At 38.9% G+C, this 14,442-nt stretch overlaps 1 protein-coding gene across 8 annotated transcripts in view; it reads right to left on the reverse strand.

The window, feature by feature from the left end:
* Positions 1-11,935, reverse strand: part of LOC133562095 (casein kinase II subunit alpha) — a 37,027-nt gene extending 25,092 nt beyond the window's left edge. For 2 of the 8 annotated variants that reach the window (XM_061915972.1, XM_061915965.1), the window contains exons 1-11: positions 11,785-11,935; positions 10,973-11,065; positions 8,635-8,716; positions 7,491-7,619; positions 7,296-7,407; positions 7,109-7,210; positions 5,986-6,036; positions 5,855-5,914; positions 5,682-5,765; positions 5,482-5,592; positions 5,297-5,398 (exon numbers count right to left, since the gene is read on the reverse strand). In XM_061915972.1, coding sequence (XP_061771956.1) covers positions 5,297-5,398; positions 5,482-5,592; positions 5,682-5,765; positions 5,855-5,914; positions 5,986-6,036; positions 7,109-7,210; positions 7,296-7,407; positions 7,491-7,591 — 723 coding nt within the window. In that variant the 5' untranslated portion in view covers positions 7,592-7,619; positions 8,635-8,716; positions 10,973-11,065; positions 11,785-11,935. Of the gene's footprint in view, positions 1-5,296; positions 5,399-5,481; positions 5,593-5,681; positions 5,766-5,854; positions 5,915-5,985; positions 6,037-7,108; positions 7,211-7,295; positions 7,408-7,490; positions 7,620-8,180; positions 8,279-8,634; positions 8,717-10,972; positions 11,066-11,690; positions 11,715-11,784 lie in introns of those variants that run through there. The other 6 variants (XM_061915970.1, XM_061915966.1, XM_061915968.1 and 3 more) reach the window with 6 other exon arrangements.
* Positions 11,936-14,442: the final 2,507 nt, after the last annotated feature.

Consider the following 14,442-nt stretch of genomic DNA (forward strand, 5'->3'; position numbering starts at 1 on the left):
TGTGTCTTTAATAATTTTGAGTAAAAAGAGCAGCATGTTTACGTTCAAACTAGGGCTGGGCTATATATCGATAGACGCGATATATCGCAGGTTTGTCACTGTGCGATATAGAAAATGACTATATCATAATATTCGAGTAGAACAGAGGTGGGCATTACGTCGATCGCGATCGACTGGTCGATCTCGGAGGGTGTGTCAGTCGATCTCAAGCCAGGCATTAAAAAATATACATAAAAATGAGCAATCATCAATCATTCCCTGACTTCACTTTCGTCAGTTGTTTGACATTCTCGGCACCCGAGGATCTTGTGAGATGACGCTGGCTGCTGCGAGCTCATATTTAAGAAAAAAATCACTAACAGGGCGGACGCAGAGAAACACATTTTATTTCTAGAGACTCCGTACCTACTGTCAAAACTCTAAAGACCGACTGCACAGTTCCTGTCTTCACCATAAAAGACCTGTTTCATCTTGCCTGTGCTAACAAAATAAGAGTCTCAGAAAGCTAGCGTGCACAAGCTAGCAAGCTACGGAGTTTGATGCCAATGTATTTCTCCCCCGCCCTCAGCGACCGCTTTCTCACTTGCTTGCCCATCCGCACACTCACTGACGTCACTCACCTGCTGCCAGACATTAAAGGGCCACACACATATGCTACGCTCATAACAAAGTGTTTAAAAACGAGTATGCAAGTTGGACAAATGAAATGCCAAATCCAACCACTTTCATGTGGTATTGGACAGAAAGGAGGACTTTTTTTTTCCCTCCATTTGAAAATGCGGACGTTATCAGCACCACTGTCTAATTCCAATCAATGCAAGTCATCAGAATCAAATACACCAACTTATATTCTTGTCTTCATGAAAGAAAGGAATCTATGTGTGTTAAACATGCTTGTATTATCATTAAACACCATTAACTTGTTAACAAAAAGGTCTCTTTCATAAATAAATAAATATAAATTATAAATAGGAAGGAGGTAGATCTCCTCGACATGGTCAATTGAAAAGTAGCTCACCTGCAGAAAAAGTGTGAGCGCCCCTGGAGTAGAAGTTCTCACGCAGTTGTTTTTAGCTGCAGGCATTACACTACAGGCTCTCCTCGCTCTTTCCTGTGTCTCTTTCTCACAGACAAGCAGGCGCACATTCTTACATACGTCACATACTGTCACGTCATACGCCCTCGCCCAGCAGAGAGGTAGCGGTGTGGCTAACGTTAGCTGTGATGCTAGCGGGTTGTTGCGAGAGAAAGAAGGTGCGAATCTCGTAACAAATGAAGGAAGAATTAATTCCCAAGAAAAAACGCACGGGGTCCATCGTCTGGCGGTGATTCAGCTTCAGCCGGGAATATGTCGAATAGACAACTTTAATTTGTCATGTGTGGGGCACAAGCGTTGCTACTAGGGGTGTAACGGTGCGTGTATTTGTATTGAACCGTTTCGGTACGGGGGTTTCGGTTCGGAGGTGTACCGAACGACACAAACATTTTAAGTAGCGCACCGCACGTTGTGTAAACAATGCACACCGATGCACCATGAATTGATTTACGTTGAAAAACTTATTCGGGTGTTACCATTTAGTGGTCAATTGTACAGAATATGTACTGAACTGTGCAATCTACTAATAAATGTTTCAATCAATCAAAAAAACAACAACACACGGCATGCTAGCAACGACTGGGCTATGATAGACTGACCACACCTCTTTTAACGGGATATGTCCTCTTTGCGGAGCTGTCCAGGTGGAGTTTCTTAAAAGCCTCGAATGTCCGGCATTTTAAGTTAGGGTAGCGTGTATTTTCAATGTACATTCAGGGTTAAGGGGTTAAAATAAAAATAAAAAGCGCTGCACACAGCAACATTCGTGAGGGAGGGGCAGAGACAGAGAGAGCGAGAGAGTTATGATAAACGCACATGCGTTGCCAGGCTCTGCTTTTTACCCATAGATTTATCAGATTTTATTTTTTAATATCTCTAGCAGGGGTGTCAAAAGTGTGCCCCAAAAGCCATTTGCGGCCCACAGCTAATGTTTTAAAGGCCCACGGCACATTCTAAAAATACTATTAAAATAAACAAAAACATAAAGTGAAATAAAAAAGCTTAAAGGCTAAATGTAATTTAAAAAAAGTTGCAACTTTGACTAATAAAACAAAGCAGTTTTTTTTTTAATTTCAAACTGTCATTGCTCAAAACATAATATTTAATCAAAATCAATGTTATTATGAATTATTGACCTATCCAAGTATCTGATTACTTCACATCAAATATTCCACTAAGGAAAATATTTTTGGTGGAAGATTTAGCAAATTTGTTAAATAAATAATCACAAAATGTATATTTTGTGGTTTTCTTATTGTACCGAAAATGAACCAAACCGTGACCTCTGAACCGAGGTACGTACCAAACCGAAATTTTTGTGTACCGTTACACCCCTAGTTGCTACGAAAGGTAGCATTACTGCTAATATGTAGCATCATTTGAAAAGTCACCTGCTAATAACTTTAATAAATACAGTTTCGGTAAATTGACTTAGTTGTGATTTCCTTCTCTGCATGAAAGTTTATAAGTAGCATATATTATTGCAGTATGAACAAGAATGTTTTAATGTAGACACATAGAATCACCATACTGCTGTGATTATATGTATCCAGTGTTCATTCAAGGCTAAGGCAAAATACCGAGAAATATATTGTATATCACGATATGGCCTAAAAATATTGAGGTATTAAAAAAAGGCCATATCGCCCAGCCCTAGTTCAAACATAGATTAAGTCCTCTAATAATGTGTTTAAAGGCAGCAAGGCAGCGTTGTTGAGTTTGGAAATGACAGCGTACAACCGTGACGTCATCACAAGTCTCCGCTGAGTGGAGAGGTTTGGATCTCTACACTTTGGCCAGCGTTAGTAAAAGTCTGCGTTTTTAAGGACAAAAGTATGCGTCTGCGTTTGAACAAGAGGCCTAAACGCAGAGATAATTATGCGTTTATTAAGTATCTGTGTTCTTGTGGACATGGCCTTAGCGAAGAAATATGCCGTAAAAAAACAACAAACAACTTAGCAACGCCTCGACGCAGCGAAAATTCCTCAAATAAATGTTGTAATCAAATTACTCGAGTTACCCGTGTAATTGATTCAGCTCTAGCGTCAAGTCACGCCGACTTCACTCTCTTGGCTTCCGTTTGCTCCAACCTCTCACCCTTCCTTTGTGCTGGCTTCTATAACCAGTAGTTCATCCTCTGTATATTCAGCTTCAAAAAGATAAGGCCACCTCACCTGTTCAGACTTGAAGGTTAAAAATGGGAATCATTGCCTCCCTGCTTGGCACTCAGCATCAAAGGGTTAGAATTGGGGGTTAAATCACTAAATTGATTCCTGAGCGCGGCCACTGCTTCTGGTCACTGCTCCCTTCACCTCCCAGGGGGTGAACATGAGGATGGGTCAAATGCAAAGGATAATTTCACCACACCTAGTGTGTGTATGACTATTGTTGAGACTTAACTTTGTAAGGCTGTCAATTCTGATTCGTCCAAAAATAGTTGTCTTTGTTGTCGATTACCAAGTCTGCCATGATGAAAAAACACACATTCGTTGCCAGAAGTGGGCTGCTTTGGAAAAGTAAATCAATGCGCGGAAGATATCAGAAGAGAGGAACACACCAACCGAAGACATGACCAAATAAAGTGACCAAAATACGGTAAATATTACATATTGTTATGAATGCGTCTGTTACTATATTATATACAGACTTGTATAACTAATCTGTTACTATAGTAAGAGTGCACAAGTGTTACTCAAGTGAAGTGAATCTACAGAAATTACCAAAGACGCTCGGAGGGGGTTATTCAAAATAGCTGACTGAATTTGTGGCATTTTGTGATGTTTAGACGACATTTTCACATAATTTGCAGAGTTTAAATAAAATTGGATATGATGAAACACAATTAAGCATATAAAGTTAACTTGTTTTGCCAGTCTACTGGTAATTGAAATCTGTATTCTTAAAATTAACATACAGTTGGGGCTGGGTGATATATCGAATATGCTCGATATATCGCGGGTTTGTCTCTGTACGATATAGTAAATGATATAGTAAATGACTATATCGTCATATTAGAGTATACGTTCTCACGCAGTTGCTTTCAGCTGCGGGCATTACACTGCAGGCTCTTCTCGCTCTTTGTTGTCTCTCCTTCTCAGAGACATAAAACAAGCGCACCTTCTTACAAACATCACATACTGTCACGTGTGCAACGTCACACGCTCTCGCCGAGCAGACAGGTAGCGTTAACTGGGATGCTAGTGGTAATACGAGAGAAAGAATGTGCGAATCTGGTAGCAAATGAAGGAATAATTATTTACCAAGAAAAAACGCAGGTTTGGCTTTAAGTGGGTAGATAGTGAAGAAGTATGCGGCAAAAGTGTTGCTACAAAGAGTAACAGCAGTGCTAATGTGTAGCATCATTTGAAAAGTCACCCAATAGAGAATGAAGAGAAGGAGATAACGTCCGAAGTGACTACCACATAGCGAAGGACATACACTATTTGATTTCCTATTATGCAGCTAATTTTTATTTGACAGTTTTATAAATATCTTGTGTAACATCATGCACAAAAGTGCACTTTATTTGTTTTAAACTATTGTAGTGGCATTCTGTACAAAAAGTGCACTTTAATTTAGAGTTGTTTTGATATGTCATCTTAGTGACATCATGCACAAAAGTGCACTCACAGCTTGTTTTAAAATGTCTCCGACAATCTTAAAATTTCTGTTTTGGAAATTACATGAATTTTTGTGCCACTGCTTAATAACTGTTCAATAAATACAGTTTTGGTCATTTGACTTAGTTGTGAATTCTGTCTCTGCATGAAAGTTTAAAATGAGCATAGATTAATGCAGTATGAACAAGAATGTTTTAATTATAGAAACATAGAATCATCATACTGGTGTGAGTAAATGCATCAAGTGTTCATTCAAGGCTAAGGCAAAATATCGAGATATATATATCGTGACATTGCCTAAAAATATTGAGATATTAATAAAAGGCCATATCGCCCAGCCCTACATACAGTGTTCTTATTGTTTGGGTAAACATTTTTTTTAAGCTGGTTACATACTACAGCTTTAATGGTAATATTTCTCTCTATCAAAACGTGTTCTAATGTGTGTTTGTGTGGAACATCAAATTATGTCAAAGTTGTCTGGCTGTTGATTTTAGATTATATAATTTTAGTTCTGGTTAAAAGGGGGGAACCAATATTTGAATAAAACAAACAAAAGTGATGGTCTGTTTCATCCTACCTGGTCGTAGTTATCGTGACCGTGAAAGAAAGGTTCCTTTCTGAAGATCATGCTGGCCAGCATGCAACCCAAACTCCACATGTCCAAACTGTAGTCATACATCTGCACAAGAGAGGCAAAAAGGTAAATAGTTGACAAACTTGTGCCATTCAGAAAAACTCATGAAAAATCAACAATGACCTCACCTGGTAATCTACCAGCAGTTCAGGTCCTTTGAAGTACCTGGAGGCCACTCGCACATTATATTCCTGGTTTGGGTGATAGAACTCTGCCAATCCCCAGTCGATTAAGCGAAGCTGAACATTTACAGGAAAAATAGAGATGTGTTTTCATAACAACATTGGAATAAAATAGTCTTTCTGGAGAAAAATGTGAGAGCAAATACCTTTCTGTGTTCATGATCGATCATTACATTGTGTGGCTTCACATCTCTGTGCATGATGCCCATACTATGGCAGTAATCCAAAGCCTTAAATGACAGCAGTGTTTATACATTAGTAGCAAACACTGACAAACTAGTGCTTAAACAAAACCATCACACAAAGTTGACTTGCTTACCTTTAAGATTTCGTACATGTAGAACCGTATGTCAAAGTCAGATAGTGTTTGATACAATTGCTGTAAAGCAAGACACATTCTATTAAATGTTTTATTCTAGAACGGAGATGGAAGGTAGATTTGAACCATACCTTGAAGTCTGTGTTGTTCACATGTTCAAAAACCAAAGCTGGGGTTCGGGACTACAAGAAAAGTGAAATTACGCAATGCTTCAAAAGCAAGTGTAACTCTTTACATAAATAAAGTGTATAAAGATTTCAACAAGTCAAATTGTGTCAAGACTTTTAAGACCATAAAGAATACAATTTATGACCCATTTCACATCCATAGTGGCAAAAACAACATGAAGGAAAATCGGACAACTATGAATTTATTCACTGCGCTTTCACATAGGAATACAAAACACTTTACCTAACTAGAAACACCAGAAGCCTTTCTATTGTAAAGTGAACCAATATGAAGTTGAAAGCCAGAATTGCATATTGGCAAACTTTGTTGGTCCTGCGATGAGGTAGTGGCTTTTCCTGGGTGTACCCTGTCTTCTGCCCTGAGATGAGCTCCAGCATCCCCGCTACCCCAAGAGGGACAAGCGATGGAAGATGGATGAATAGATGTAACGGCCATGGTGTGCATGTGTTACACAGACAAAGTTTTGGAAAAATGTTTGATCAATCAAAATATGTTTAATTGACTTAAGTGTGCTTACGCACGCATTATTGTTTTGTGCAATGATAGATGCCTGGGTTTGCAAATCTATGTTGTATGTTTGTAATTAGTATAAGTGTAAAATTAGTTAATAACAAATGAGTTCCCTCAAAAATAACAAGTTAACTCATGTGAGTAATCCCCAACCATTATTTCATTAATCATGTATATACAGATTCATTAATCGTGGATGGTTATTTGAAAGGCAGCGCAGGTTTATATGATCAATGATCAGGTCAGCGCAAAGATGAGTGAGGAAACTGTCTGGTGTGCTGTGCTCTCTGGTAAATTTCACTTTAAAATAAACATCGACAGAACTTTAAAGAAAATTGTTGGCAATGTTTGAACAATTAATTGATGTAAAACATTTGAAAATGTTCCTTTATGAAACTCTGAATACAATTGTACTTGTGTCAAAATATTGGGGTCATAATGTTAGTATAAATTATACAAAGAAGTAATAATCTGTCATCAATCATGACAAATCTAAATTAAAAATTGCGATTAATCTAATGGAAAAGTGTATTATTTAATAGTACAAATACATACCACGGGATCCTTGACAATATCTAACAGTGAGATGATATTTGGGCCACCCCTGAGGTTCTCCAAAATCTTTATTTCTCTCTTAATTTTTTTTTTCTTCACCGGCTTTGCAAAAAAAGACAAAAAGCAAACATTGTTGGAATTTCAAAACTTTCTCATACATTCTGCCACATACACAGAAGATCCTTACCTTTAGTATTTTGACAACCACTTTTTCATTGTTTGTGATGTTTATAGCTTCAAAGACCTCGCTATATTTGCCTCGCCCAAGTTTTCTGACTAGCTGATAGTCGTCCTGGTTTCTGAATGGGCGACAATTTTTACATTAACAACATTTTCAATTGATAAAGACTACTTGTGCTAAACCATTTCACATTTGCCTTACCCCCACTCAACAACATGGGACTCGTAGTCCCAGTATTCCCTTGGTCTCTGTGTGTTTACATCAGGGTAAACTCGAGAACGGCTTGGGACAGGGCCAGACATATTCTACACAGAATATTCTCTAAATCTCCTAGGGCAAAAGACACCAACAATGTCACTACTAGTTAGAAGAATATTTATTTTCAACAAAAGATATGATAGGGCTGCACGATTTATAGAAATAAAAAACTAGGATTTGTTTTCTCCAAAATTGCGACAATATTTGCAACTCTTGTTTTTTATACCTAAAAATGCCTAAACTAAAAAAATAACGAGTGAAAGAAGACGTGTTACTTTTAGACTGTCAACATATTCTTGTCTCAAGGTTTCACACATTAGAACAAAATGCAATAATTTACTTTACAACATATTTGGCTTTAAGCAGAAAGCCACAGCTTTTGTCTACATCATGCTCTTAAATTCAAGAAATACGATAAAACCAAACGATGATTGTAATGTAATGTAATCATATTATACATTAACAATTCAAGTAACAATTTAAGAGAATATACACTTGTATTTCTCATTACTATAGAATTATTTACCATTGTACTGTAATTAGAAGGTAAATAAATTTATCCTAAATAAATAAAACAAAAAATAAAATGTAACGTCAAAATAAATATTGAACATCTTGAAGTGCATTTTTTACCAGTTTGAACAACAAGGTCAGATGTTGTCTTGTTTATTTCCATCATGTGATCACGGCATTCTCGCTTGTTCGTCCATGATTTCCAATCCAATTTGAAGCTGAAATTTTACAGCGGGACATTTGGCCTTGTAATCATATGTTTATTCTCTTTTTTTATGTTATTTTGCAGATCTGGTGAGTCAAGAGGCTGTCTGTATGTGCATCCTGTGTTAAATAAACACGCTTAGGTGCTGACAGTGATTCCCAGAGACATATTTCTCGCTGTTTGAGCAAGAGACGAACAAACACGACGCTCAAAAATTCTGACAGGCAAATATGCCTGTCACTCAAATACCGGTGACGGTGGGAGGAAAAAAAAACTCAGCCTCTTGCAGTTATTTATCGCGCTAATTAAATGTTGATTTTATGTTGATTGTGCAACCCTAAGAACTATTCACAGTAATCACATAAATACCTGGACGGTTTTCTCCAGGATGATGGTGACAGATGAATTGAAGTGAGATTAGTTGCGATGCCACTGAAGTTGGAAAGCTACTCTGGCAAGCATATTAAAAGCACATTGTTAAAGCTTGGATATGTGACTTTTAGTAACTTTCTATGCAAATTTAATGGATCCTTGCATGAAACTAATTACATTACAAGTAGGGCTGGGCAATATATGGATATACACGACATATCACGGGTCTGTCTCTGTGCGATATAGAAAATGACTATATCGTGATATCCGAGAATACGTTCTCTCGCAATTGTTTTAGCTGCGGGCATTACACTACAGGCTCTTCTCAATCTTTCCTGTGTCTCCTTCTCACAGACAGTAAGAGCACCTTCTTACACACGTCACGTACTGTCACGTCATACGTCACATACGTATACGCCCTCGTGGAGCAGAGAAGTAGCAGCATGGGTAAAGTTAAGTGTGATGCGAGCAGAGCCGTGCGAGTGGTAATACGAGTGAAAGAAGGTGCGAATGAAAGAATAATTAATTCCTGAGAAAAACAGCAGGGCGTCCATCGTCTGGCGGTGGTTTGGCTTCAAATGGGAATAAGTCGAACAGACAACCGTAATTTGTCAAGTGTGGGCCAAAAGCGTTGCTACCAAAAGCAGCATTATTGCTAATATGTAGCATAACTTGAAAAGTCACCTGCTAGAGAATGAAGCATGTCAGGGGAGTAAGCACTTGGTGTCACACGCCCACACCATCAAAATGACGAGGCACACATTTCCAGATCAACACCGTATGAAAAAACTAGTCAACATCAGAATTTAATAATGTCCGGAGTAACCTACCACATAGCGAAGGACGAACATTGTTTGATTTCCTATTATGCAGCTCTTTTTTATTTGACACTTAAAAAGTCTCTGACAATCTTGCACTTTCTGTTTTGGAAATGACAAACGTTTGTACCATTGCTTAGTAACTTTAAAAGCCTACTGAAACCCACTACTACCCACCACGCAGTCTGATAGTTTATATATCAATGATGAAATATTAACATTGCAACACATGCCAATACGGCCTTTTAAGTTTACTAAATTGCAATTTTAAATTTCCTGGGAGTTTTTTCTTGAAAACGTTGCGTAATGATGACGTGTACGCTTGACGTCACGGGCTGTTAGGAAATAAGAGCGCTGCGCACACACAGAGCTAAAAGGCGTCTGCTTTAACCGCATAATTACACAGTATTTTGGAGATCTGTGTTGCTGAATCATTTGCAATTTGTTCAAATAATATTGGAGAAGTCAAAGTAGAAAGATGGAGTTGGGAAGCTTTAGCCTTTAGCCACACAAACACACAGTGATTTCTTGTTTAAAATTCACAGAGGTGAAACTTTACTATGGATCACAGCGAACATGGATCCCAAACGGATGTCAACCAGCAGGTTTTGGTGAGAAAATTGTGGTAAAAAGTCGGTTCTTACCGGAGATCAGCTGAGCTTGTGCTGCCCATAAAGCTGCCGTCGACTTCCCTGAGACACTGCACGTCAACGCACCCGTGGACACACACCTACGACTATCAGGTACTGTTAAACTCACTAAAACACTAGCAACACAATAGAAAGATAAAGGATTTCCCAGAATTATCCTAGTAAATATGTCTAAAAACATCTGAATCCGTCCCAATGCAATCGTGTTTTTTTCTAGTGCGTCGCTATCAATATCCTCAAACACAAATCTTTCATCCTTGCTCAAATTAATGGGGAAATTGTCGTTTTCTCTGTCCAAATAGCTGTTATTGTTGGAGGCTCCCATTAAAACAATGTGAAGATGTGAAGAGCCATCAACATGCAACGTCATCGTCTGCGACTTCCGGTAGAGGCAGGGCTTTTCTGTTAGCAAGCAAAAGTTGCGAACTTTATCGTGGATGTTCTCTACTAAATCCCTTCAGCAAAAATATGGCAATATCGCAAAATGATCAAGTATGACACATAGAAAGGACATGCTACCCCTGTTTAAATAAGAAAATCTAATTTCAGTAGGCCTTTAATAAATACAGTTTTGCTCAATTGACTTAGTTGTGATTTCCTTCTCTGCATGAAAGTTTAAAATGAGCATATATTAATGCAGTATGAGCAAGAACGTTTCAATGCAGACACATAGAATCATCATACTGCTGTGATTATATGTATCAAGTGTTAATTCAAGGCCAAGGCAAAATATTAAGATATATATTGTGTATCACGATATGGCATAAAAATATTGAGATATTAATAAAAGGCCATATTGCCCAGCCCTAATTACAAGGCAGAAATGATTAACAATATGTAAAAAGGTAAACTACTAAAAAAAGCCACCTGGGTGTTAAATGGGGGGCATCCAACCAATCTAATCAGGAGGTACAGGGTTCAATACAGTCATCACTGGGGGCAACCACAAGGGAATATCTCCTGTCAGGGAAACAACAAAGTAGGTTGATTAGAATCAATGCTGTCAATGAGTCAAACTACGCTAACGCACGCCATGTATTATGGTTTAAAACGACTACATTGCTTTGATGTAGCCGAGCAACCAATTCATTTAAATGGTGAGATCGAGTGTCACGGGGCTCGTAGCGGTTGTGGCCAATTTAAGAAGAATTTAATGAACAGGGCGGCTATACGCGGAAAACCTTATTGGTCCCCGGCCTGCACAAGTGCTAAGAAGCTAACGCTAACCAGCGGGCAAGCCGGCTAGCTGGCCGGGATGCTAATTGGTTAGCATTAGCTCGTCAAGTGTGAAGGAAAAGCCGGCTGGAAAGTCACATATAACACAACCTGCATGCACCGCGAGGACCTGAGGACACTGTAGAATAAATACTTAGTAGTAAAAGGCAATAGTCGCTTAGTCATATTATCGTCATATATGTTGAGCCGACGTACAAGCTTGGAAAAATGTATTTCCGAGAGCTAAAAAAGTGCTAAGCCAACATGCTAATAGAGGGGGGAGTGAATAGCCTGCTTTGGATGGCGAGGCAACTGGCTGACAACGCCTTAAAAACACCCTTCAAGCCGCAATGTGGCCGCGGAGAGGTACCGAGGCTGCTCTTCGTGTTCCCAGCTGCCCTTCTCTGGTAAAAGGCTTAACGGCAGCGACAAACATACGACGATTTGTGCTAAAATACGATTACCTCTCAGCGTTGCTGGGACGTCAATATGGCGATGCTTGGGATCAAGAGCTTAACACGAGCGAAGTTACCGGCAGGGGGCGCACTTCCCTCGTCTTTTTTTACCGAGGACTTTTTGGGCTGCATCCGCCTCCAACAGGTCGCGTTCGAGATGAACTTTGCACAAGAACCCAACATATCCATTTGATTTAGATTGTTTTTTGATTGATTGAGACTTTTATTTATACTACCATGAGTTGATTGACGTGGACCCCGACTTAAACAGGGTGAAAAACTTATTGGGGTGTTACCATTTAGTGGTCAATTGTACGGAATATGTACTGTACTTTGCAATCTACTAATAAAAGTTTCAATCAATCAATATTAGTAGATTGCTCAGTACAGTTTATATTCCATACAATTGACCACTAAATATAACATAGATAGTACTTTATTGATTCCTTCAGGAGAGTTCCTGAATAAGTAAATCAACTTGTTTAAGTCGGGGTCCGAGTTAATCAATTCATGGTATAAATACCGTATTTCCTTGAATTGCCGCCCGGGCGCTAATTAATTTAAAACCTCTTCTCACTCCTCTGCTTACCAAAGGCATGCGGTAAAAGTAAGCATGCGCAAATTATTTTAAAACCTCTTCTCACTCCAGCACTTACCAAAGGTATGCAGTAAAAATTTGAGTGTGATGTAGGCTTGGACCTTAAAGGCCTACTGAAATGAGATTTTCTTATTTAAACGGGGATAGCAGGTCCATTCTATGTGTCATACTTGATCATTTCGCGATATTGCCATATTTTTGCTGAAAGGATTTAGTAGAGAACATCCACGATAAAGTTCGCAACTGGAGAAAAGCCTTGCCTCTACCGGAAGTGGCAGAAGATGACCTCACATGTTGAGGGATCCTCATATATTCACATTGATTTTAATGGGAGCCTCCAACAAAAACAGCTATTCGGACCGAGAACATGACAATTTACCCATTAATTTGAGCGAGGGTGAAAGATTCGTGTTTGAGAATATTGATAGCGACGGACTAGAAAAAAATAAAAATAAAAACGCGATTGCATTGAGACGGATTCATATGTTTTTAGAGACATTTACTAGGATAATTCTGGGAAATCCCTTATCTTTCTATTGTGTTGCTAGTGTTTTAGTGAGTTTAACAGTACCTGATAGTCGGAAGGGTGTATCCACGGGTGTCTTGAGGCCAGTGTCTGATGGAAGTCAACTGCAGCTGTACGGACGGCACAAGCTCAGCTGATCACCGGTAAGTGGCGACTTTTTAACCAAAATTTTCTCACCGAAACCTGCTGGTTGACGAGTGGCCGGGATCCATGATAGTGATCCATAGTAAAGTTTCAACTCCGTGAATTTTAAACAAGGAATCACCGTGTTTTTGTGTGACTAAAGGCTAAAGCTTCCCAACTCCATTGTTCTACTTTGACTTCTCCAATATTAATTAAACAAATTGCAAAATATTCAGCAACACAGATTTCCAAAATACTGTGTAATTAGGTTGTTAAAGCAGACGACTTTTAGCTGTGTGTGTGTGTGCAGCGCTCATATTCATAACAGCCCGTGACGTCAAGCGTACACGTCATCATTACGTGACGTTTTGAAGAAAAAAGTCCCGGGAAATTTAAAATTGCAATTTAGTAAACTAAAAAGGCCGTATTGTGTTGCAATGTATATATCTCATCATTGATATATAAACTATCAGACTGCGTGGTGGGCAGTAGTGGGTTTCAGTAGGGCTTTAAATCCTACTGAATAGCTCTTAATTTTCTTCCCTTTATGCGATTTCAAATTACCGGTATTGAAATCAGCCTCCTCCATTTGAAAATGATGAAGGGGAGTGTCACTCGTGACGTCACAAGTTTGACCAGGCGGTAATACTAAGCACGCGCTAATTATTTTGGGAAGCGAGTTTGACCCCGTAGTAATTCAAGGCAGGCGCATACTATATGCCCTGTGGCAATTCAAGGAAATACGGTATATACTATCAGCATAATACAGTCATCACACAAGTTAATCATCAGAGTATATGCATTGAATTATTTACAATTCGGAGGGGGTCGGGCGGGGGGTTAACTTTGGTTTATATTAGCATTTCAGTCATCAACAATAACATCATCTGACACCGCGGGTTTTTTTTTTTTTTTTACATATGTATTTGGATAAATATAGTAATAAAACACTGAATGTCCATTACCAGGGCAGCATGGTGAAACAGGGGTTAGTGCGTCTGCCTCACAATACAAAGGTCCTGAGTTGTCCTGGGTTCAATCCCGGGCTCGGGATCTTTCTGTGTGGAGTTTGCATGTCCTCCCCGTGACTGCGTGGGTTCCCTCTGGGTACTCCGGCTTCCTCCCACCTCCAAAGACATGCACCTAGGAATAGGTTGATTGGTGTGATTGTAAGTATGAATGTTGTCTGTCTATTTGTTTTGGCCCTGTGATGAGGTGGCGACTTGTCCAGGTTGTACACCGCCTTCTGCCCGATTGTAGCTGAGATAGGCACCAGCGCCACCCGCGACTCCAAAAAGGGAATAAGTGGTAGAAAATGGATGGATGGATATATATATATATATATATATATATATATATATATATATATGTATATATATATATATATATATATATATATATATATATATATATATATATA

This window comes from Nerophis ophidion, linkage group LG11 (genome assembly GCF_033978795.1).
Source record: "Nerophis ophidion isolate RoL-2023_Sa linkage group LG11, RoL_Noph_v1.0, whole genome shotgun sequence".
Classification (NCBI taxonomy): Eukaryota; Metazoa; Chordata; class Actinopteri; order Syngnathiformes; family Syngnathidae; genus Nerophis; species Nerophis ophidion.